Raw genomic sequence first — 23,552 nt, forward strand, 5'->3', positions numbered from 1 at the left:
GCTTTCATAATACAACATTCTGGACAAAGCATTATCTCATGTATCTTTATCAGAAAAGGCCTCCCAGAATGCACTGCAGGGAGCTTTTTGGAGAAAAAAAAAAAAAAGGAAAAAAAAAATTCAAGATGGTTCAGGGTTCTTTATTTGTCACATACATATACATGTGATGTAATGTAGTGAAATAATTTTAGTTTCTCATCCCACAATGCAACAACAAAAAGTTAAAAACACATAATAAATATATATTATACTAGTATAAATAATTAAAACAAAAAGTATATGATAATGTCTGTGTCTGTGTGTAATGTATGTGTTTATGTGTGACATAAAAGTCCTACAGACTCTTCAAGTGTCCTTGTTCAATAGCCGGGTTGCCTGAGGATAGAAACTCCTCCTCAGGATCTGGTCACGCTCCCCTGAGGGTTGGAATGACAATAGTCTGTGTCCAGGATGGTGAATGTCTTTAATAATTATTTTGGCCCTGGTCCTGCTTCATTGGGTATAAATGTTTATAATCCAGGGTAGAGAAGTCCTGATGGCTTTCTCTGCTGTCCTTACCACTCTGGACAATGCTCCCTGAACAATTTGGAGGCCCCAGAACTGGGAAATACGGCCGACAAAGCGTGAGAAATGTTTATTAAAAATATACTTAAAGTGTGTAATTTTAGAACTAAACAGAATCGCAAAAATACACACACACATATAATTGTTACTGTGATGCTCACAGCAACACAGATTCACAGTGTTTACACTTTTGGGGGAGAATCAAACTAAAAATGTGTAACATTTTTATATATATTAAAAAATTACAGCTTTCATTCAATATGGACAAGCATCAACAAAAATAGTTCAGTTTATTTAAAAACATATAACCATTTTACCCAATATTTGTATGAGCTAAGTATTTTAATGTTTAACTGAGTATCACACTGTTAGCTTAGCAACATGCTAAAGCCATTTATTGTAATTAATTGACCATATGCACAGAACATTCTTAAAGGAATAGTTCACTTCAGAATTAAAATTTCCTGATAGTTTACTCAACCTCATGACATCCAAGATGTTTATGTCTTTCTTTCTTCAATCGAAAAGAAATTACAGTTTTTGAGGAAAACAATTTTGAAGTTGGAGGAGAAAATGAGATGGAGTTCTGCAGTACTTCCACCTACCGTGTGACCTTTCCAACGTCATTACGTAATGTGCGGCGCATCGCAGAGCAGTGCAAGACAAATATTTGTGGTTAAAAAGTATATAAATTTTTATTTTTTTTAGAAAATGACTGATCGTTTTGCTAGATAAGACCCTTATTCCTCATCTGGGATTGTGTAGAACCCTTTGAAGCTGCATTGAAACTGCATTTTGGACCTTCAACCCCTTAGTAGCCGTTGAAGTCCACTATATGGAGAAAAATCCTGGAATGTTTCCTCACAAAACATAATTTCTTTTCGAATGAAGAAAGAAAGACATTTTGGATGACAAATGTCACTTGTTGGTGTGTCAGTATCTTCAATGTCCTGAGGTAGCTTTACAGCATCTAGTGTAACACTTAGTTTATAATCAAAACATAGCCACTTAAATAGTCAGGCCTAGCATTACTTTATTTATTCTAATGTAAGACGACATAAAAAGATGTGTCCCTCAGTGTTCCTCCTCGGCAAAATTCAATTCAACCACCAGTTTTCAGAATTTAGTGTGGAAAAAAGCGTCAACACACTGTAAATTAAAGATTTATTGTGTACTTTAGTTAGATTCATTGAATAAAATGCGAGTTTTCACAAGTGTGCGGAAATCAGTGAGTTTGCTCTGCACTGACTGACAGCTTCTGTGATTATAAAGGAAGAGCGCAGTGCTCACTTTGTGTAATTCATTCACAAGAAACGTTATTGTTTTTCATGAGATTTTGTGAGTACTTCATACTTCACCTTGACAAAATGTACTTTTAAACCTAGTGATTTTATAATATTTAATATTTATTCAAAAGCGAAACTGAGTGAAACTATTACAGGAAATGGCTAATATATGCGCATTTAAGTGCTCCTCTGCCACCATCTGCTGGTTATAGTGGTAATTAATGTCTTTTTATTTTAAAATAAAAGTGTTTTCTATCAAATGTTGGATTTCCTACATCTTGAAATGTTCAGTTTTACAATTGGGGACAATCTCAGAAAGATGAGCAAATAATGATTTTGGTCATCACATTAAAAATAACATTTGAAGTGATGGAAAAATGTTGCATGTACGTTTTTAATTCACTGTAAAAAGTAATACGCTCTATCTACTCAATAAAATTGTAGCAACAGATTACACACAATATTATTATCAAATTCAACATATAAGAATTGAGTTAGAACTAATCAAATTAATTCCTTAAAAATCAACTATTTAAAAAATGTGTAAAATTAGCAAACAACATTACAAAAACCACAAACTGACATAAAAGAGTCAAACTGCCCAACTAAATGAAACACTGATCACAATAAGGGTGATGAAACATTTTCAATAAAATCAACATCAACATCTAAACCTCCGTTAATTCTTGTGTTTCTCGTTCCTTCAGTGATTCTGCTTGTTATCATCAGGTGTCTTCAATGTTGGCAAATAAAAAATAAAGAGTTCTTAATTCATCTTTGACGTCTGTCTGTTATTCAGATATTTTTGTTTAAATTTTACTTAAATTTTACTTGTTTTAAATGGTTGACCTTTAAGGAATTAATTTGATTAATTCTAACTCAATTCTATTTGTTGAATTTAATTAATAATATTGCTTGTAATCTGTTGCCAAAATTTTATGGAGTAGATATAGCGTATTACTTTTTACAGTGCATGTTTCTTATTCCAATGTTCGCAGTAGCTTCGAATCTTTATTGCAATCAGTAAATATATATATATATATATATATATATATATATACACTATATATATGATAACTGCATTAAAATGAAAATACAGCATTAACAAGTCACCGTAAATGACCAAGCTGGCTTAACGACAACCAGCAAGTAACTGTGCATATAGTCATATGTCAAGTCTTCACACTAAGAGCATAAGAGCATATGTATACATACACTCTATAGAACATTTCAAATTGCTAACTTATGAGGTTCCATCTCACTTAGGATGCTACCTATGTTGTTTTTGGAACAGACCAATCCCATGACCAATATGATTCAAAAGCACAGGGTTCAGGTTATTCACAGCTGTCAAAGAATTATAAATACAGAGGCCTAAACAAAAGCCCTGCCCTGTTTAATCGCTCCCTGAGGGCAAACACATACAACTTAATGACAATACACAAACAGAGCTCATAATGAGGTTTTAGCGACTGGGGACGTGTCCAACACTGGTGATGTGTGAGTGTGTGTGTGTGTGTTTGCTTATCTCTGGGTGCTGCTGTATAACACTGGTTTGAGGAGAGGGGAGACAGCGGAAGGGGAATGCTGGTGTTACAGAGATAATGAGGATCTAGAGTCCGACGCTAAGCTCTTCAAAACCACACATTCACAGCTAATTAACCAGCCGCTTGACTCCCGTACACACTCGCGTGCACACGCGTACGCACATTAGCCGCGGCTTCATTAGGTCCTTGTGTAGCTACGGGCCAATAGTTAGAGATAAAGTGCACGTTTTAGCCCTTATTTCATATCGTTTTGGAGCCGGCTACGTGTAAGCTTTGCCGTTAGCTTACACCGACTGAGCTCAGAGACGGAAAGACAAGGGAAAAAGAGGACAAATTGTCCCAAAACAGGACACATTTTTCCTAAATCAGTGCAGATGAGGGACAGCAGGCCCAGAATCCCTTCAGAGCTTGGTGCTGCCCATTGTTTTCCATCCAGCGAGGGAGGATTATACAAGGACTATCTGGGTTTTGCAAATGAGTCTGCCTTACAGAACAATTCTTTCAATTTCCTCTCCCGGTCTTGTTTGACACGCTATACAGCGAATGACTTTATCTACTTGGTCTTGCTCCTCAAATGGAGGCCCTTTCTGTTCAATAGTATCTTCTCCCTGAGCGCAGAAGATCATGACTGTTCGTTAGTGTGTGTGTGCAGGTGTTAACAGGCGGGACTATCGATACACCATCCTGCCCAGAGGGAGGCCAGCCAGTGAAACTGTAACAATCCTCTGCCGTGAGGAACAGACTCTGTTTGAGGATGATAAGAGCCTCTTAATGACATCACTTCAAACTGACGCGACACTTCAGATCCACATCTAAGCACACATCAGAACAAAATGCAGCCTTTCGAATGTTTTTCTGGGTGTTTTGTGCTGCTCTATGACACCGGATAGTCCCTGACCTCCAGAAAATATTATGAAAGAAATGAAAAAAGAAGTCTCATATATATGTGTCTTCTAATACATCTATATTGTATTGCAATTTAAAATAACTGCTTTCTATTTGAATATACTGAATTTCAGAATGTAATTCATTCATGTGATGGTAAAGCTAAATTTTTAGCATCATTACTCCAGCCTTCAGTGTCACATGATCCTTAGAAATCATTCTAATATGCTGATTTGGTGCTCATAATAATTGTGTTATATTGTGTTGTTGCTGAATTAAAATAATTAATTTATTTTAAAAAAAATCTTACCAACCCAATCAATCAATCAATCAATCAATCAATCAATCAATCCATCAATCCATCCATCCACCCACATCCACCCAACTACCAATCCATCCATCCATACATACATCCATACACCCATCCACCCATCCATCCATACACCCATCCACCCACCTACCTATCCATCCATCCATCCATCCATCCATCCATCCATCCATCCATCCACCTACCAATCCTTCCATCCATCCATCCATTAATAAAAGTTATTTAAATTAATTCATTGGCAAGTAAGAAATATTTATGCCTATTACATTTTCTCAAATCACCAGCCACTGGCAGATGTTGTGAAGAGTTAAACGTAGGAAGTATGAAAATGTTAGATTCATACCAAGCTGATTCTGTCCTAAAGTCCTAATGTGTAAGTGTGAACAAAAAAACAATAAAGTACAGAGAGAGAGAGAGAGAGAGAGAGAGAGAGAGAGAGAAAGAAACTGAGCACACATACAAAGTGACAGCGGTTGGATCGGGCATGTAGCGTCGCTCTAATGGTTCAATATTTCATTCTCCAAACACAAACTCACATCTGTTGCCTTGAAGCCTGTCCAAAAAGTCGAACCGGAGAAAAGCGACTCGTCATCCATTTATCATAAGCGAGAGGAGGGAAGGAGGAGGAAAAACACATTTTTCTGTCTCCTTTACTTGTTTAGAGGTGAAAACAGACAGATAAGTCAGAGAAGAGGAATTACAGATTGAATAACCAACCTCCCAAGGTCTCTTTCAAAGGGTGACATGTGAAGGTAATTGTTCAGAGACAGAAATGATAGAATATGCCATGAAGAAAAGAATGATAATCGCTAAATGAAGTTCTGCTTAGATTTGTCTATTCAGGAGTACCTATAAGCATCTTTGCCATATAACCTGCCTTCCTGTGATGTAACAGTTTTCATAATGGACGCCAATTCTCGAGCCTTTACTGTTAATTTGCTTCCCTTTCAAATCAAATCAAAATTTATTTATAAAGCACCTTAAAAAACACAATTTAAAAGGGATTAGATAAAACACAACTCATAAGTTCAGAAACATATTTTGGTGCCAGTTCATGCAGAGCTTTGAAAGTATACAAAAGTACCTTGTACTTTATTCTAAAATGAACTGGTAGCCAGTGTAAAGAGGCCAGAATGGGGATATATGATCCCTCTTTCTTGTGTTTGTCAGCAACCTTGCTGCCGCATTTTGAACTCTCTGAAGACGTGACAGTGAAGACTGACTTACACTCAGGTACAAAGCATTGCAGTAATCAAGACCTAAAGTAATAAAAGCATGAACTACTTTCTCCAGATCACTGAAAGATAAGACAGATTGGAGTTTAGCGATATTTCTCAATTGAAAGTATTCTTCACAACTGAATTGATTTGTCTGTCAAACTTTAACTTTGTTTCAAAGATTAAACCTAGATTCTTAACATATGTGTTCAGGATGACAGAGGACCTAGATTTGTTGCTATATTATTTGCACAGCTACAAGGGCCAAATATAATTTTTTTTTTTTTTTTTTCACATTTACCTCGAGAAAGTTATTATTCATCCAACATTTTTTAGACACTCAAGGAGTGATTTAATGGATGTATCATCTCCAGACTTTATGGGCAGGTACATCTGGGTGTTATCAGCATAAAAGTTTCATACACAATGAAAATAACATTGGTCCCAAAATGGAACCTTGAGGGACCCCACATGTGATGGAAGCTATTGATGAGGAAAAGTTTCCAATTATTTTGAAGATAAGAGGTTAGAGCAGTTCCTTGGATGCCCACATGCAGTCTTAGATGTTCAAGTAAAATGAAATTATCAATCAAATCAAATGCTGAGCTAAGATACAGCAAAACTAAGGCAATACTGCTACCACAGTTAGTCTTTACTAAAAGGTCATTAGCTACCCTAAGGAGAGCGGACTTTGTGCTATGACCTGATCTAAAACCAGACTAAAAACTTTTTTTCTAATATTTTACATAAAAATTGTAGCTTAGATATTGGCCGAAAATTATTTGGATATGTAAAATATGAACATATTATTTAATTGTGTGTATTATAATACATAAAATGTTAGCGGTGTAATTAGCCTCAACAAAATTGTGTTCCAAAAATGTCATCTCTGTCATTTCTATCAGAGAATGATTTTAAATAAATCAAATAAATTCTGTTCTTTTGAACTTTCTATTGATCAAAGTATGCTGAAAAAAGTATCAAGTTTGTCCACAAAAAAAATAAATAAATAAAATAAATAAGCAGCACACCGGTTTTCAACATTGATAGTATTAAGAAATGCGTCTTGAGCAGCAAATCATCATATTAGAATGATTTCTGAAGGATCATGTGACACTGAAGACTGGAGTAATGATGCTGAAAATGTCTTAATTTTATCCCTTATAACTCATCTTTTATAATCAAAATGAGAGAGACTTTATTTTCACCACAGATGGTTAAGAATTGTTCACCGAAAACTACTCTGATGCCAAATTTTTCTAAAAGTCCACAGGGACAAAACTGCCCATGTAAGTTGGAAAAATAGTCTTAAACATGGCAAATGTGAAAAATCCAGAAAGATTAAAGCTCAGCAGAGCACAGAACAATGAACACAATAGAACAGAGCACAAATCTGCCCAACCAACACTGTTACGTCACTGAATGTAAGTTGAATTGTGTGTAAATTAAAAGCAGCTCAGAGCTTTGCTACAGTAAAATGCATCGTCACCTATCAAAGTCAGATCTGTACCATCAAACCAGCCATGAACACATTCTTTACAGCATCTAAAGTCAACACACGGCCATATGAACCTGAACCATCAGAGAGCATGACATGCCGATGAATTTGTAAGCATATGTGAATGTGTTTTGTTGTAAATCACAGAGAGCTCCATTTCTGGTGTGTCACAGTAAGGTGAATTAATGTCTGAAGAGCTGAGAGGCAGCCGACCTCAACTTCAGGAACACAGAGTAAATCATAAATTCGGTCTGGAACGATTCTGCATCAGTCTTGTCAATTCTGATCAACAAAATGTCCTTTTGACACTTCCGCTGTGCCGTACATGTAGGCATATATGCATGCGTGTGTACGTGACTGACTGCAGTGGCCGTGGCAGGAAATAACTCTGTCTACGGCACATCCAGAGCCCTCAACCCTTTAACCTTCATATTTCTCAGCCACCGTTATCTCATTAATGAGTTTAGCATGATTTATCACCCTTCCTCCACATATCTCTCTCTGTCTTTCTCCTTTCAATACTCTCATCTCATGCATCCTGCCCTATTCACAACCATGCTATCATGTTCTCTCTCTCTAGCTTTTTTTGTCCCATAATCTCACATTCTGTATTTGTGATTCTTTTTACTTCTTCAAATCATTTCAGTTAAACTCTCAGACAGTGCTGGGTAGACTATTTACAAATTGTAGTCGGTTACTGATTCTAAATTACCAAAATTATAGTTAGTAAATGTCATTCATTACATTACACATTTAAGGTAAAGTAATCTGACTACTTTTTGATTACTTTTAGAATACTTTTGACCTAACTCGTTTATCACATTGATTTGAATAGGATAATCTTGAACCATATTGATATAAAAATACAAAGAGAAAGAAAATTCAATTCTTTGTTATCAACAACTTGAAGTGAATTAAATATTACACTTTTAAATCATTTTAAAATAAAAACAATTACAATAAAACAATAATCAATAAAGAGTAACTGTAGTCTGATTATGAGTATTTTAAAATGTAATATAATCTAATTACAAGTCATTAATTTTTGGAATCTGATTATGTAATCAGATTACATGCTGGATTACTGCTCTCTGAATGGTGCTTTATAGATTTGAGAAAATAGAGATGCATTTTGTAAAACAAAAAGTGCCATATAACATTTAAAGAATGCTCTCTTATACCACCATAAAACATTTTTTGCTAGGGCAAATTCTGTTTGGGTTATTTGCAGTGCTAATGTGCCAGAAAAACAGCGTTGTGGGACTTTCACAGCATGCCCAAAAACCTTTAGGTAGTTTCTCTATGCAGCTACAAACATATTTGCTTATTTGAGTTTTCAAGATGCAAAAAAGAAAATCAGTAGTCGATAACAGTACCACTGAAAATACTGCATGTTGGGTACGCTAATAGTTGGGTACAAACTGACTTAGTACTTTGCAGGGCTTGACATTAAATTTTTACTCACCAGTCACTGTGGCTAGTGGTTTTCCAAAGTTACTAGCCATTCAGTATTTTCACTGGCCACAATTATGACATCAATACCATGGGGGAAAACTGCATGTAGATATTTTTAATATCATCTTAATTTGTCAGCAGGTATATTAGGCTGCTGTCACTTTAAGACCTGACGCATGGATCCATTATACTGTTACACATGCGTTTTCTTTCTCAACTGTTTATGTTCACTGTAAAAAATGACTGTGATTTTAACGGTAAAAGATTGTAAAAATTCTATGGTGAAAAACAGTTCATTGGTTTACAGAAAGTTTCTGTACTACATACGGTGAATAACTGTAATAGATCTAACGGTACACAATTTTATGGTAAAATACAGTTAAATTTACAGTTTACTTTCCCACAATTCCCTGGGTGACACTTCACATTTGATGTATTTTCGTTTAAATAATTCTGTTTCTTCTTAGTTTTTTTCTAATCAGTTACGTACATTAGGGTTTTATGTTACATCTAATGTTATTAAATCAATGTTTATTGCATTTTTAAAATTTCATGTGTTACCATGATGGTGTTCAGTGTTTGTGTGAATGACACTGTGTGCACCTTCTATATATTAGTATTGTCCTTCTCAGCTTGTGGAAAAGCTGCTTGTGATGAACTTTGATTCATCATGTGACTCTCATCACCATTGTGTTTGGTGGTTTTCAGTGTATTACAAAGGTACAAAACAGATATTAGTACTTCAATAGGTTTGTAAATTAACAGTATATCAGTTAATGAAATACCGTGAATTTAATGGAATTTTTTTAGTTATGAACCGTAATTATTACAATATAATTCTTTAAATTATATGGTTTTGAACTGTAAAATAGACAGTAAACTAAGTACTGTCCTGTAAAACCTAAAACTTTGCTACCATATTTTTTTACGGTAAAGTTCTGGCAACCACAGCTTCTGGTTTTTTACCGTAAATAGGGGGATTTTTTTTTTCTTACAGTGTTCATTTAAAACATAACTGACTGTGTTTACATCAAAACTTGCAAGACCGGGATTTTGACATTATTTTGTGTGTATTTGATCTTTATTTTTGTTTAGACAACAATTTAACACTGAGAGGTGGCTTTATATGTGCGCACTTTGGGTGTGAGCACAAAATCTGCAGAAATTAGTAAATTTATGCATAATATGCGCAATCCAACGCTGAAATTCAAGCCCTGTAACACCAACAATATTCATCTGGAGCAAATGAAACGAGTGAGTGAGGGGAGGAGGGTTTGTGTGTCGCTCTCAGAGAAATGAGAGTGCGAGCTGGTATTGTGTATCTAGTCTGAGGAAAATGAGTACTGGAAGCGTTTCAGATATTTCAGTATCGATATGTATCGAAAATTCTAACACCACATTGCACTTTTATTATTTTATCGCACTTTTATTATTACATTGCATGTTTATTAATTCAAATGCCTTTTTAAAAGACTTCAATTGAAAAAAAATGTATATATAATTTATAAAATTCAACAAGCCAAAGTGGCAAGAAGGAGTGACCGCATCCGCATTTGGTGAATTGGCGGGTGTTAATGTCAAGCCCTGGTAATTTGCACGACCAGTACTGTAGATAAAACTATATTGTTATTATTTTAGTATTGACTTGTTTTAAAAGTAATAGTTCTTTTTTGACCTCCCTTTCACAGATAAACGCACCTGGCTCAACCACAGCATAAAACGGTGTGATTCACATGAAGTTATTCTACATGTTGCATGTCACCATGTCGGAGTCCGATCTTTATATTAAAACACATGCTTGGTGGTGTACTGTGTGTCCATATTTAATCATCTCAGTGTGGGAGCTAGACAAGGAGACACGGTGTCATTATTCCCATCAACCAGCCCTGACTCGCCTTCCCCCAACCTGCTGTTGCCAAGACGCCAGGTATCCACTAATTAGCAGCTGCCATAGCAATGATGAGTGTTCCAGGTCTTAGATTAAAGAAAAAAGAGCAAGAGAAACTACACAACTATATAGCAACTGGGCCTGAGAGAGGGGTAATTAGTAAGGAGAGAACTGAGTTTAATCAAAAATGCCACCGGTGCCAACACACACACATACAATCGCACAAACACACCCACACACACTCGATCAAGGGTGGACAAGCTAGCGGGTGGGCAGCCAAAATGACTCCTCTGAGAGCGGGATTGGAAAGGAACTTCAGAAATGAGCCGCCCATAGACGCCTCTGGGAAAACGCAGCATATGGTCAGGAAAAGAGAGAGAGAGACACTAGGTGCAGAGACTAATAACTCTTGACAGCACAAAATGGACTTGAAATGCCATACGAATGAAAAATTTTATCTCATGCCATTAGTGCCAACCTGCACTACTGTACCAGCAGGAGCTCTGGGACTCCTCTTAGTCGAATATATCTTCCAAAATATCAAAAGTTGGTATCTGTTAATCAATTAATATAAATTACAAATAGTTTAATGCCAAAATAATTACATTATATGCTAATTAACTAATGAAATTAACCATATATATCCAGTGCTGGGTAGTAACTGATTACATGTAATCTGGATTACCTAATCAGATTCCAAAAATTAAGTACTTGTAATTAGATTACATTACATTTTCAAATACTAGTAATCAGACAACAGTTACTCTTTATTGATTACATGGTTACATATTATTCACACAATGGCAGTAAATCATCATTATTGATTCTCCCCAATTCTTCTTTTTAATGTTTTACATTTTCCTTTCTAAAAAAGCATATCGCTTATACATTTAGTCATTTGATCACTGGATTTACAGAAAAAATCCAGTGTTTTCTCAACATTGCAACATTGCATATCTAATCAACTCCCGATGAACACAATAATTATTATTTTAATTATCAGTCAGTGAGTCATTTAACCATGTATTGCTATGTCTTTGGAAGGATTTTGTCTTAAAACATTTTGTCTCAAAACATTTTCATTAACATTCTTATTATTTTAAAATTATTTTAATTTAACATTTTTCATAATTTATGCAATTACTAGTTTTGATTAAACTTCCTTCATGAACCCGATTTGCATTTGCATTTTTATATCAATATGGTACAATATTATGGTACTATATGTAATATATATATAAGTAATTTATTAACCTTAAGTGAATTTATATATCAGCCAGGGAGCACTGGGTAATTGTGTTTTATTTTATTTTATTTTATTATTTTTTTATTATTATTATTATTTTAAATTTCACCAGATTAATGCATTCAATTCACAGCCCTACTTTATTATTATTGTGATTTTTGATAAAGAAACACTTAGCTCATTTTACTTGCCCTCACTCCATGTGCCTTCTCTTCTTTACCACACACACACACACTAGCTCACACATTCTGTCTAATGATATTAGAGTAAGTGGAACAGTTATAGTCATTTACATCAACATCTGCTTTTTGCATGCATTAGACTACTCTATTGGATGGGTCAGATCTCATTTCTATGCAAATCAGCGGCTCAGAATCAAAGATGACTCTCCCTGCATGCTATTTGTGACTTAAGAAACACTATATGGAGACTGAATCTGGAAACCAAATTTGATATCTTAGGCACATTAGATACGAGAGGCTGGAGTCATTCTGAAAAATGACTTTTCTGTGGATTCACAAACCATATGCTTTGTGGGGGTAAAAGAACATACAGCAGGTATCAGATGTGTAGAAAACACATCCTTTCTGCAATTTCTAAGACAGCATTACATGATCCATTCGTAAAGAAGGTAATCTCACAAAGCATTGCGACATGCTCACTGAAAAATTCTATCCAAAAAAAGTGGATAAAGTTAGAAAAAGGTTGAAAATATAACCTACTTACAATAGCTAAAGTAGTTAGCAATAGTTAACAATCAAATTAAAATGCATTATATTGTCTAATATTTGTGTACACTATGTATTTTTATACTTTAAGTATCACATGATTAGCTTAGCAGCATGCTAACAGCAAACTCAATTTGGCTGCATTCAAAAATCACACTCTCTGAAGCTGCGTCCCAATTCCTTCAAAAGCCGAATGCGCCACAACAGCACGATGAAGGATGTCCCATTTCGAAGGCTTCTTCAGATGCAGCCTCGAAATGATTCCTTCATTTCCTGGACCACGAAAGATAAAACAAGTGGATCCCTCGTGGCCCAGACTATCCCAAGAGTCACTGCGTGTCAGTGATGACTGGATTTTTTTTAAGAGAAAATGCTAAATTACACTTTTAAATGTAAGTATTGGGTTTCAACTTACTCAAATATCAAACAATACAAATGTACAAACATTTTTTTTTTTAATTTATAGACAGTTTATACTTTTTATTATGTACATAAATGGACCAAGGTGAACATATTTAGACAGGACATGAATCCTGATTTGTTTTCAGACAATTAAGTATAACTTTTAAAAAATCCAGTACAAACATTACTGCCACTCGTCAACGGCAGCTGTCACAGTTGCTAGGCGACAAGAGCAATCCTCCATAGGCTAGACCGTCCCAATTCACAACGCTTGGTTTGACCTTCGCGGACGTAGAAGGTGTGGCATTAGTAGTCCATTTCCTTCAAAGAATGCAGCCTCTAAATTGGGACACAGTTTGAGTTGTTAATTACTTTGTAATCGTTAAAAAGTATGTTCTATATAGTATGGATATGTCTAGTATGAATGAAATCTGGATGTACTACATTTGTTACGTTGTTATTGTCATGTGACAAACAGTGTCAGTTCACTGCCATTCACAAATCCTCTTCCGTGGCCTCATGAGATAGTAAAGTGTCCAAAGGATATATACTTTACATGTATACTTCAGAATCTCACCGGAAATAGTAAGTCATCCGGGTATGTTTTGCTTACAGAATACTGTGAATTCTGACGTACTACTCTTTTCACATAGGCTACTGATTTTTGCCTACTATTTACTAGCATGCATATTTGGATGCAGCCAATCAAATGAAATATGAAATGTCATACACAATACGTGATGAGCGCTATGATGTATGGTGTTGCCTGCTAAGTAGAGCATACCAAATCATTCACTTGATTTCATTTCAGTCAGGACACTTCCTCAGAAGGTGGCTGAAAATCATTGCACTTGGTTTTGAAACCGATCCGAGCAACTGCCACTAAGATGAACGAGAATAATAACTAATAGCTTTCTTTAGGTATTAAAGGCTTTGCTGGTGTAAAGGCCTGCAGTCCTAACTGAGGAGGAGCTGGAGGTGGCTGTGGGCTGGAGGCCTCCCTGTTTTCTGCTTCCGATCTGAGCTCCCTCTTTGTGGGAGAGTTAATAATACGAGTGGCTGGTCTTGGCAGGCCTTCAGACAGCAGGACAACAATACGATTAGCCGAGTCACAGTGCCACACACGGTTGTCCACTGAGTCACCATAATGAAATCAGGAAGCAGCTCCTCTTCATCAGAGGAGGGCCTGGAGGGGAGAGCCAATGCCAAGGAGGAAAAGAGAGAGGGAGGGAGGGGAGGACAGGCAGATGAAGCTGGAACAACTACACAAACAGGACAGTGAGGAAGGCTGTTGAATGCTAAAGAGACTGTCCAGTGCTTTCTGTCTCTCTTTCTTTGACCATCTTAATTTTTCTTGCACTGCCTCGCTCATCCTTTTGTCTCTTCCTTATTTTGTTCTCTCGTCATAAAATACAATTCTAGTACTCAGTTTCTAAGGTGCACCAAATCTATTTATCTACTTTGCACATGCTGAAGATGAACAAATAAAATAATTTAGATGAACAGTGATGAGACAAAAATATAAAAAAAAGACAAAAAGTAGAAAAAGAAAAAACAGTGGGGTCCAAAAGTCTAATATGGGTACATGTATTCATATTCAGTGCATATAGTCAGACGACGAATACGGTCAGTCACACGCAATCCACACTCTTCAATCCAGAAGCTAACCACCAATGCTGTTTGCTAACCACCATAACAGAAAAAAAAAAAAAAAAGGTGCAGAAAAACAGTTTTGCAGTTTCAACCGTGTAACGACATCAATAAAACAGCTTGAGAATAATATCTCACGTAGCATTACATTTACCTCAGGCAAGTCATTTAGTGTCCACACCATGTTAGTTCACTAGAGAAATGAACTCTAGAGGGATCATTTCACTAAATATATGCACTATATTAGCTTATATATTCATTATATTTACTTTACCAGGTTAGTAATGTCTTAACTATTTCATATATGTTTAAAAAAATTGTCATGAAAGCAAGTTATGACAGTAACTCATTATGTTCACAACATGTAAATAACTACTTCAATGAGATCATTGTTTCTGCTTAAAATTAATACTCAGTTAGCTAACATAATGTGATTACTGAAATACATTACTTAGACATGGTCACCTCTGATAACAGATTACTCTAAATTGTAATGTTGACATGCATTTTCTGTAAAGCTGCTTTGAAACAATATGTATTGTGAAAAGCGCTATACAAATAAATGTGAATTGAATAAAGATATACAAAAAAAGCATATTTTTGAAGTCCTTCACACACCACATCGACAATCCATTATTTTTTATTTTATTTAGTGATTAGCTCAACTATTTAAACTGCTCAGATGCCAAATACAGAATTTATCAGGGCATCCAGACTTTTATTCACACAATGCTGAAAATTCAGAATGACAGAACAAGAGAAGACATGTGGGGGGACTTATGTCATTTATAAGTTGAATGAAATGAAGAGAGCAATAAAAAAAAGAGGTGCATATATGAAGTATAGCTTTGTCTGAAGCAGCAGACAGCACATCTAAAATCAAATGACTTCCAGCACAGCCACTATGACATGGTCCAGTCATCTTACCTTATAAACCATCAATGTGATCAACAACCCAGACTGCAACTCTCTCTCACACACACACTACCCTCTATTACTCAATAACATCTCTAAACCCTGCGTGTACACTGCAAACACTATAAGACCCAGTAATAGAGAGGACAGAGCATCAGTCCGGCTCATTGCTTTGGCTCAGTCTCAGGGTCCAAATTAAACACTCGCCAAAGTAAAAAGTAAGAATGATAGTGTGACCCTCACAGATTTAAAGGGATAGTTCACTCAAAAATGAAAATTCTGTTATCATTTTCTCACCCTCAAGTTGTTCCAAACCTGTATGAATTTATTTCTTCTGCTACAAAAGAAGATATTTTGAAGAATGTCGTTAACCAAAGAGTTGACGGTAGCCACTGACTTCCATAGTATGGGAAAATAATAATATGGAGAAGTCAATGGGGCCCGTCAACTGTTTGGTTACCCATATTCTTTTGTGTTCAGCAGAAGAAAGAAATTCATACAGGTTTGGAACGACTTGAGGGTGAGTAAATGATTCATTTTTTGGTGAACTACCCCTTTAAACTATGTCCGGTATAAAAATATAAATTTCACAATTGACATCTGATTAAAACACTATTGCTGCACTAGTTTCAGAGCTAAACCAACAGCAGTACAACTTGATAAATGTTGTGTAATGATGCAACTGTAGTGTGACACTTAAACACATACACACTCAGACACATACACACTCACAAACGAGAGCAAAAGGTCATGGTGCTAATAGATCACACGCATCAATGACAGATTAAAACCTTGTCATGTAGGTCACCTCCTGGCGCCATGACAACAGAGCACACTGTGCTCACATAGTAACCTCTCATTTATCACCGGCCCTCATCGGTGCAACACCGAACCCTGAACAAAGATTCATCAGCCACACTGGCTGTTCTCTATCAAATACCATCAACATGTATTTGCATCTATATTTTCAGCTGAAACATAATTTAGCTCTGAAAAATTGGTTACGGATCTTAGAACTATTTTTTTTTTTGTTTGACTCTTAGGTTTCTTTAGATCAGTTGTATTTTGTTGGCTCTTATTTGTCTTCTATAATAATATGACAATATTGGCCTCTCTGCTGCCCCCACCAGTTCATGCAATGTTATCGCAGTTGACTGGTGTGAGACAAACCAACCTTAAGAGTTTGAGATAAGTTAATCTGCAGTTTGTGTTTGTGTACTAACTTGATATAACTCCAAAGACAAAAGGTGCGTCCCAGTTTGTGTACTTATGCACTGTTCTATGCCATTTTATAGTATACATAGTGCTAGTGTGTTCACTGAAAATTCCAAAAAGAAAAAGTGCACTTTAAATACCCGGATGATGCAGTTATTTAACCGAAAAAACTAAGAGAGGAACGCTGGACACTTCATGCACTCAACTGTCGCAGCTTTAATTACGTAGCAGAGGAGAAAGGGCTATCAGACTCCAATGTTGAATGGCAAAATAACCTTATAAAGTTCATACACTACACAGCTGAGTACATAATGCATAGTGTATAAGTGCATAGTGTATAGTGTGTCATTTGGGACACGACTATAGGGTATCTGGTCATGTGATCACAACATGGCTGCCACTACGAAGGGACACCCCACCTTATATAAAACAACGGCTGTGTCCAAAATCGCCCCCTATACCCTTTACATAGGGCACTATTTGAGGGGACAGCCAATTGTAGTGGTGTCCAAAATCATAGTGGACGTTATCGAGTGCACTCATTAAATCCCACAATGCACTGCAGTAACGAGTGTACAACCGATGTACTCTCAACGGCTAGAGAATACCCATAATTCACTGTGAGAGTCGCACGTTGAATGAATTCCCGCGTCTGACCAGAAGATGGCACCCGCAGCTGAATCATCCATCCATCCACGTTCCACACCGCTGGTCCAATGTGGGTACATCATAATAGCATACAGGTATACATTTATTTTTATTTGATTATTACATTGTTTAATTAAGGTTTATACATGCTAGTTTCCATGACAGAGTAAATTTTTTTCACTACTACTGGAGCTGCCAGTTTGCTACGGTTCAAACACCAAGCACAAACTCTGCAAAAGCGGCAGCCCTTTTGGCGCACTCAGTGTCCGAATTAATTCACTCGTTTTCATTCACTCCTTCAAGTGGATTATATTAGTGGACTAATGTAGGGAATAGTGAATAAGGGTATAGGGGCGATTTCGAACACAGCCAACCTCTTTTTTTTTCTTGGCTTTTATTCCATCTACATTATGTCTAAGTCATGTTAAACATACTTGTTAAAAGTACTTCTAATTTCTTTAGGTGTAAAACATTTTGGAATAGTGGAAAGTGCACCTTTTTGTTAGACTGACTAATTGATACAACAGTGATATTGAACTTTATACTGACACTTACTGGCGTGGATGTAGAATTACACAAAAATTTTCACTGACATACCATGTGTCTTACGTAGAATAAATCAATATTTCTAGCAACACTGACAAATGCTAGAAGTACTAACTAAACTGCAAAGCCACAGCTGGTCATGTGATCTCAAAATGGTGGCCACCATGAAAGGGCGACTCACTTTATGTAGGATAAGATCGCTAAGATCATAAAGGCACCTTTTTGTTAGACTGACTAACTGATACAACAGTGATATTGAACTTTATACTGACACCTAATGGTGTAGATGTAGCATTACGCAAAACTGATGTGCCATATTTGTGTACTACATATTGATTTATGTAGAATAAATAAATCAATAAATCAATAAATCAATATTTCTAGCAACACTATGACAAATGCTGGAAGTACTAACTAAACTGCAAAGCCACAGCTGGTCATGTGATCTCAAAATGGCCACCATGAAGGGGCGAACCACTTTATGTAAAATAAAAAAGCTTTTTCTTGGATTTTAACTCATCTGAGTCCATGCATTGTTAAACATACATGTTAAAAGTACTTCTAATTTACTTAGATGTAAACCTTTTTTAGTGTAAAGTGCACATTTTTAAATGATTCAACTGATATCACAAACTGTTTCACTAACTAATATCAATAGTGATATTGAAATTTATACTGCAGCATTATGTATAACTTTTCATTGAGTGCCAAGTGTCTTACGTACAATAAAACAATGTTTCTAGCAACAGTGATATGACAAACGATGAAAATACTTTTCATTTTGTGGTATAAAACAAAAAAATAAAAAATAAAAAGAATGAGTGCACCTAATAAGGATGTTAAGCAAATGTAAAAAGAGCATTTACATGACAATATCATCAAAAACAAATAATTAAAACTGAATTAAACTGATAAATTATGCTATTTACACCTCGGTCAAATGCTGTAAATAAAAACATTGCAAATCAATGCGGGACTAATGACAAAAACACTCTTTGAAATTTGCCTCATCTTTTCAAAAATAATGTCCAAACTGGTTTCAAACCAAAAGGGCTTAATGGCACTTCACAACAAAAAAACAAAGAGGTGAATCAATAACTGTCACAAAGTGAACTCCTCTTTCAAACTCTCCTCCTGTGAAGCAGCACTTAGGTGTACGTGATCCGGTCTGATACCTCATAAATACGCATTATTTCCTCCGTTTATAACCAGCTCAGGTGTGATTCACTGGCTGTTATTGCCATTTACTCTCCATCAAGATGGAGTAGGGCCCTGCAGATGGGTCTTGTAAAGCTACGGTCGTTCTATTCTAAGAAGTCTGTTCAATTAGGCTTCTCTGATTTCCCCGGAGAGCGCTCCTCTCTTTAAAACGCATCATTAACACAAGCTTACCTCTCCCAAAGGATCGCCTCACCCCCACCCGACGTAGAGCAGACTCAAGCCTGCTTAGAGCAACCGCACACTAGCACACAGAAACCATCTTTCCCATCGACCCAAACTTTTGAGGCCTAGAAAATGAGGGCCTCTTGAAGAGCCACGAGCACTAGACTATAAATTAGATGTCCACTAGCAAAATTGTATATTCTGCTTTGTTTTTTGTGTTATGTCTGTGAAATAATTGGTACTATTGCGCAAACAGAAATTTGAAGGACTGTACACATTTCAGCTGGTTACAGACAGACGCTGCGGAGCAATTATTTCAAAAAGATTTTTACACACTGGTTTATTGTGGTATCAATTATAATATTTCAGATTAATGCTGTCACTCTAGTAATCCTGAATGTATTTTTGCCATAAAAAAACATGTCCTGTTTTGAAAGAATATTTCAGCCAGTTTAAAAAGCAATACACTTGTTAACTCCCGAACAAAAGCTGGTTCAACCTTATAATTGTACCTCTTACAATAAACAATAATCAATACTATTTTTGTAATTTTATATATATATATATATATATATATATATATTTATTATCAGAATACAAGAGACTTATAAGTCTCACAAACCTAAAATATATCATTGAGAGATCCAGTTAACTCTTTCCCCACTGCCAGCATTTTTGATAATTTTCACAAAATTTCATGGCCCTGAGAATATTTTGTTATATGTGAGTAAGTTTAATAAAAAAGCAACATTTTGAACAAATAGCTTTTCCCGAAGACTACACCGTGCATAAGCAATGCGTTTATTGCTTGTTTCTGCTCCTTTTTTGCATGTGTTTTGATCCAGACGGAGATTCTGTACTCTTTCAGAAGTTGTGTAATAGCGCCCCCTACCATTTAACTGTGAAAACACGAAAAGCCCGAAAATTCCGTCAATGGCGGGGAAGCATTGGCTCATAAAGCCCAAAGTTTACTTTCTAAAACGGATAGTTCCGGCCCCTTGATTCTGATTGGTTGAGCCGCGTTTAAAGCTGTTGCAAAAATCCCGAAAACATACAGCTGACCGCATTACATGTATTGCTGCACCACTGAGTGTATTAGCAACCACTCTTAGTAACATAAACATATGTTTGTTCTCAATTTTGTTCATTAAAGCTTACTGCATTATGTAGAAGAATATTGTGGGAGAAATATCGAGTGAACTTTCCTGCATTCAGATTTAGCATTTTTCTTCAGGTCAGTCCTATGTTCATAATAAAATATCCGTTTGAATGTCCGCTGCGATCTTGTCCTTTTAACATTTAATGGGTTTCCTGTGCCCTGCTAACACTGACAGCGCTAGTCAAAGCATTTGTCATTTGTGTCTTGTTCCATGTTCACAAGTCTCCATGCCGCCATCTAATGGCGTAATAAATGTAACTTCTGTTGCTGTTCACGGTCAGGGACTATTTTTTTCCAGCGGATGTAAGGGTTTTAATGATTTTTCATGATTTTACGTCATGAAAGTTGCACTGATACATAATTTTTGGCTTTAATATTTGTATTGTGTGGTAACCGTTTTATAAAAGCAATAAGCCCCATGAAGCCGTGGTTTACAGTGAATTTATAACAGCTAAGGGGCGTTGTTATGCATGACGTGGTGCCTAAAATCCCCCAATAACCCCCTCTTGGGGCTTATTGCTTTATTTTACACGTACGTGAGTGTCAGCGTACAGTGTGCGTGACGCGAATTTCATCATCAGAAGAGTATGTGCGTGCAGGTTTATCCACAAGGTGGCAACCGTGCCCTGGGGGCGTCAATTCACAAGGAAAAGAAGAAAAACTGCATAAACAGAACAGACCGGAACACATGCAAGCTACAGTGACAATGAAGCCCAAAACAGATGAGAGATTGTGCTAAGAGGTTAGAAAGTACCCTCATTTGTACAACTCTAGCATGAAAGAATATAAAGATGTTTACATGGGTTGTAACTCATGGCGAGAGATTGCTCAAAACTGTGCATGCGTCAAACTCCTGTTTATGCATACAAGTCAAATGAAGTACACTTTACAAGGCTGTGCGTTCGACTGTGCATGTACACTAGTGTACGCGTAATAAAACAAAGTATACTTTGGGCTTTAATTATGGAAAATTCCGTCAATGGCGGGGAAAGAGTTAATTCCAAAAGAGACATAACCAAGAAATGACTCACAGTTTAGTCAGTTATGCATTGTGAACGCTAATATAGATATTGTTATAGATTATATCTTTAATGTCATCATTCTTGGTGTGAACGGGCCTTTAGTCTGATTCAAATGACTAAGTCACAAGCTAAGCTCATGTAAAAGAACCGTTTCTAAAGAATCATTTGTATTTGAATTGAACGCCCTGGCACATCTTGTGTTTGTTGATGCAATTAAGTACAGAAGTTTTTACTGATGCTGACTAGCCTACTTTATAGCACTTTCCTGTCATTCGTCAACGCAGTGATGAGAGCAAAAGAAAACAGATGTCAACTAGACATTAGCTTCAACACATCTCCAAAGTAATGAAAAACACAAAATGTCGTTTTTGTAGATGAAACAAACAGAAACCAGGTTAGGCATCTATGGATTTGTATTTATGGCTCAGACACTTGCTTCAAAGCATCATGGGTAGTGACAGGACACAATTCCCACTGCCCCCAACTCTCAACCACTCCCCCGACTCACCCCCGACTTCTCATCGAAGATCTTGATCCCTCCAAAGGACACAGTGAGAAAAACTTTCTGTTTGTGTTCTCCTTTAGACCGTGCAGAGGCTGCGATTCCCTGCAGACAAGAAGATGAAAACAGAAACATGAGAAAAGACGAAATGAAGATAAAACAGAAACAGAGCAGGGAACGGCAGCTTTCGCTACTTGCTGCAATCCTTGGGGAGCATTAGCTGTTATGTAAAGAAATTGATTCATTTTCTCCATGTTTTAAACCAGTTCTGGCTTGGAGGTTCTGATATGTGCTGGTGTGGAGTGATTGAAGACATCAGGGTCTATGCTGATGAATGCCATATCTACACTATTATGCTGACAAAAAAAAAAAAAACATCTTTCTGTACTGATGGTCATTCAAAACTAGACATCAAACCATGTATCCTCATTAAACCATTGTTCTGAGAACAAAGAGCAACGAAATAGCAAATTATACTGGTGTGAAGTGTGAATAGAACTGCACTACCCAGTCGAACCGTGGACAAAACTGGCCTGCGCTTCCAGCAAATAATTGAATCCACTTGTCACTGTCCAGTGGTTTGCACAAATAATTGGTCAACACTGTGTTTTACTGTAGATTAACACACTATGTCATTCTACATGCAGATGAGGAACTAGTTAAAAACATATAATATCATTAATATATTTTGCCAGTATCCCTCACATGCCAGCAAAAACCATTAAAACCAAGTGGTTCAAATCGAATTTAAAAAATGCCAGACATCAGAGGAAAAAATCTGAATCGTTTGACAGTATAAATGCAGCCAATTTATTTATGAGAGAAAGAACAGAGAGAATATGAGAGAGAAGAATATAGAGAAACCATCTTCTCTTGAAGATTTAAGGCTATTGAATAAGCTATCAGCCAAAGTCTGAAACGCTGACTGTCCATTTTTACAGTTAACCCTTAAAAGCCCACTGTGGAGATCAGCTTTTTTTCCCCAGGGATCACTGCTTCTTTTGATGATTGGTGGATCGACCAATCAGCAAGCATGAATAGTTGCGTTTCCACTGTCGGGCCAAAGTTGGGCGTGCGTTTCCACAGTCACTTCCGGGGCTTGATCGGGCCTCGTCTGGGCTTCCTCGAGGCCAACGGCCAAGGTTTTTAGGCCCGCTGAATACCTTGGTCCAAAGAGGATGGTTACGAACACAGGCGGAGTTTATCTGAGTCTGGAGACGGCAGTGCCGTGGATGATTTCATATACCTAACCAGCTAACATCTTAATTAAAGACTTTTAAAATCATTTAAGCTCAAAACTCACTTTCAGAGAGCAATGTTTGAAATAACTTCTGTTTATGATCCGATGTGGATTCTGATCACCGTATAAAGCAAGAAGTATTTACATGCGATGCAAAAGACTATGCATGCTAACCATTACCATAGTAAACATGATAAATATGACTGCTTGAAGAAATCAGACAAATCA

At 36.5% G+C, this 23,552-nt stretch overlaps 1 protein-coding gene across 1 annotated transcript in view; it reads right to left on the minus strand.

The window, feature by feature from the left end:
* Positions 1-23,552, minus strand: part of dab1a (DAB adaptor protein 1a) — a 262,859-nt gene that overhangs the window by 53,502 nt on the left and 185,805 nt on the right. The window contains 1 exon segment of the mRNA XM_051875803.1: positions 22,091-22,189. Within this exon segment, the coding sequence (XP_051731763.1) occupies positions 22,091-22,189 (99 nt within the window).

The sequence above is a fragment of the Ctenopharyngodon idella genome, chromosome 20 (assembly GCF_019924925.1).
Source record: "Ctenopharyngodon idella isolate HZGC_01 chromosome 20, HZGC01, whole genome shotgun sequence".
NCBI lineage: Eukaryota > Metazoa > Chordata > Actinopteri > Cypriniformes > Xenocyprididae > Ctenopharyngodon > Ctenopharyngodon idella.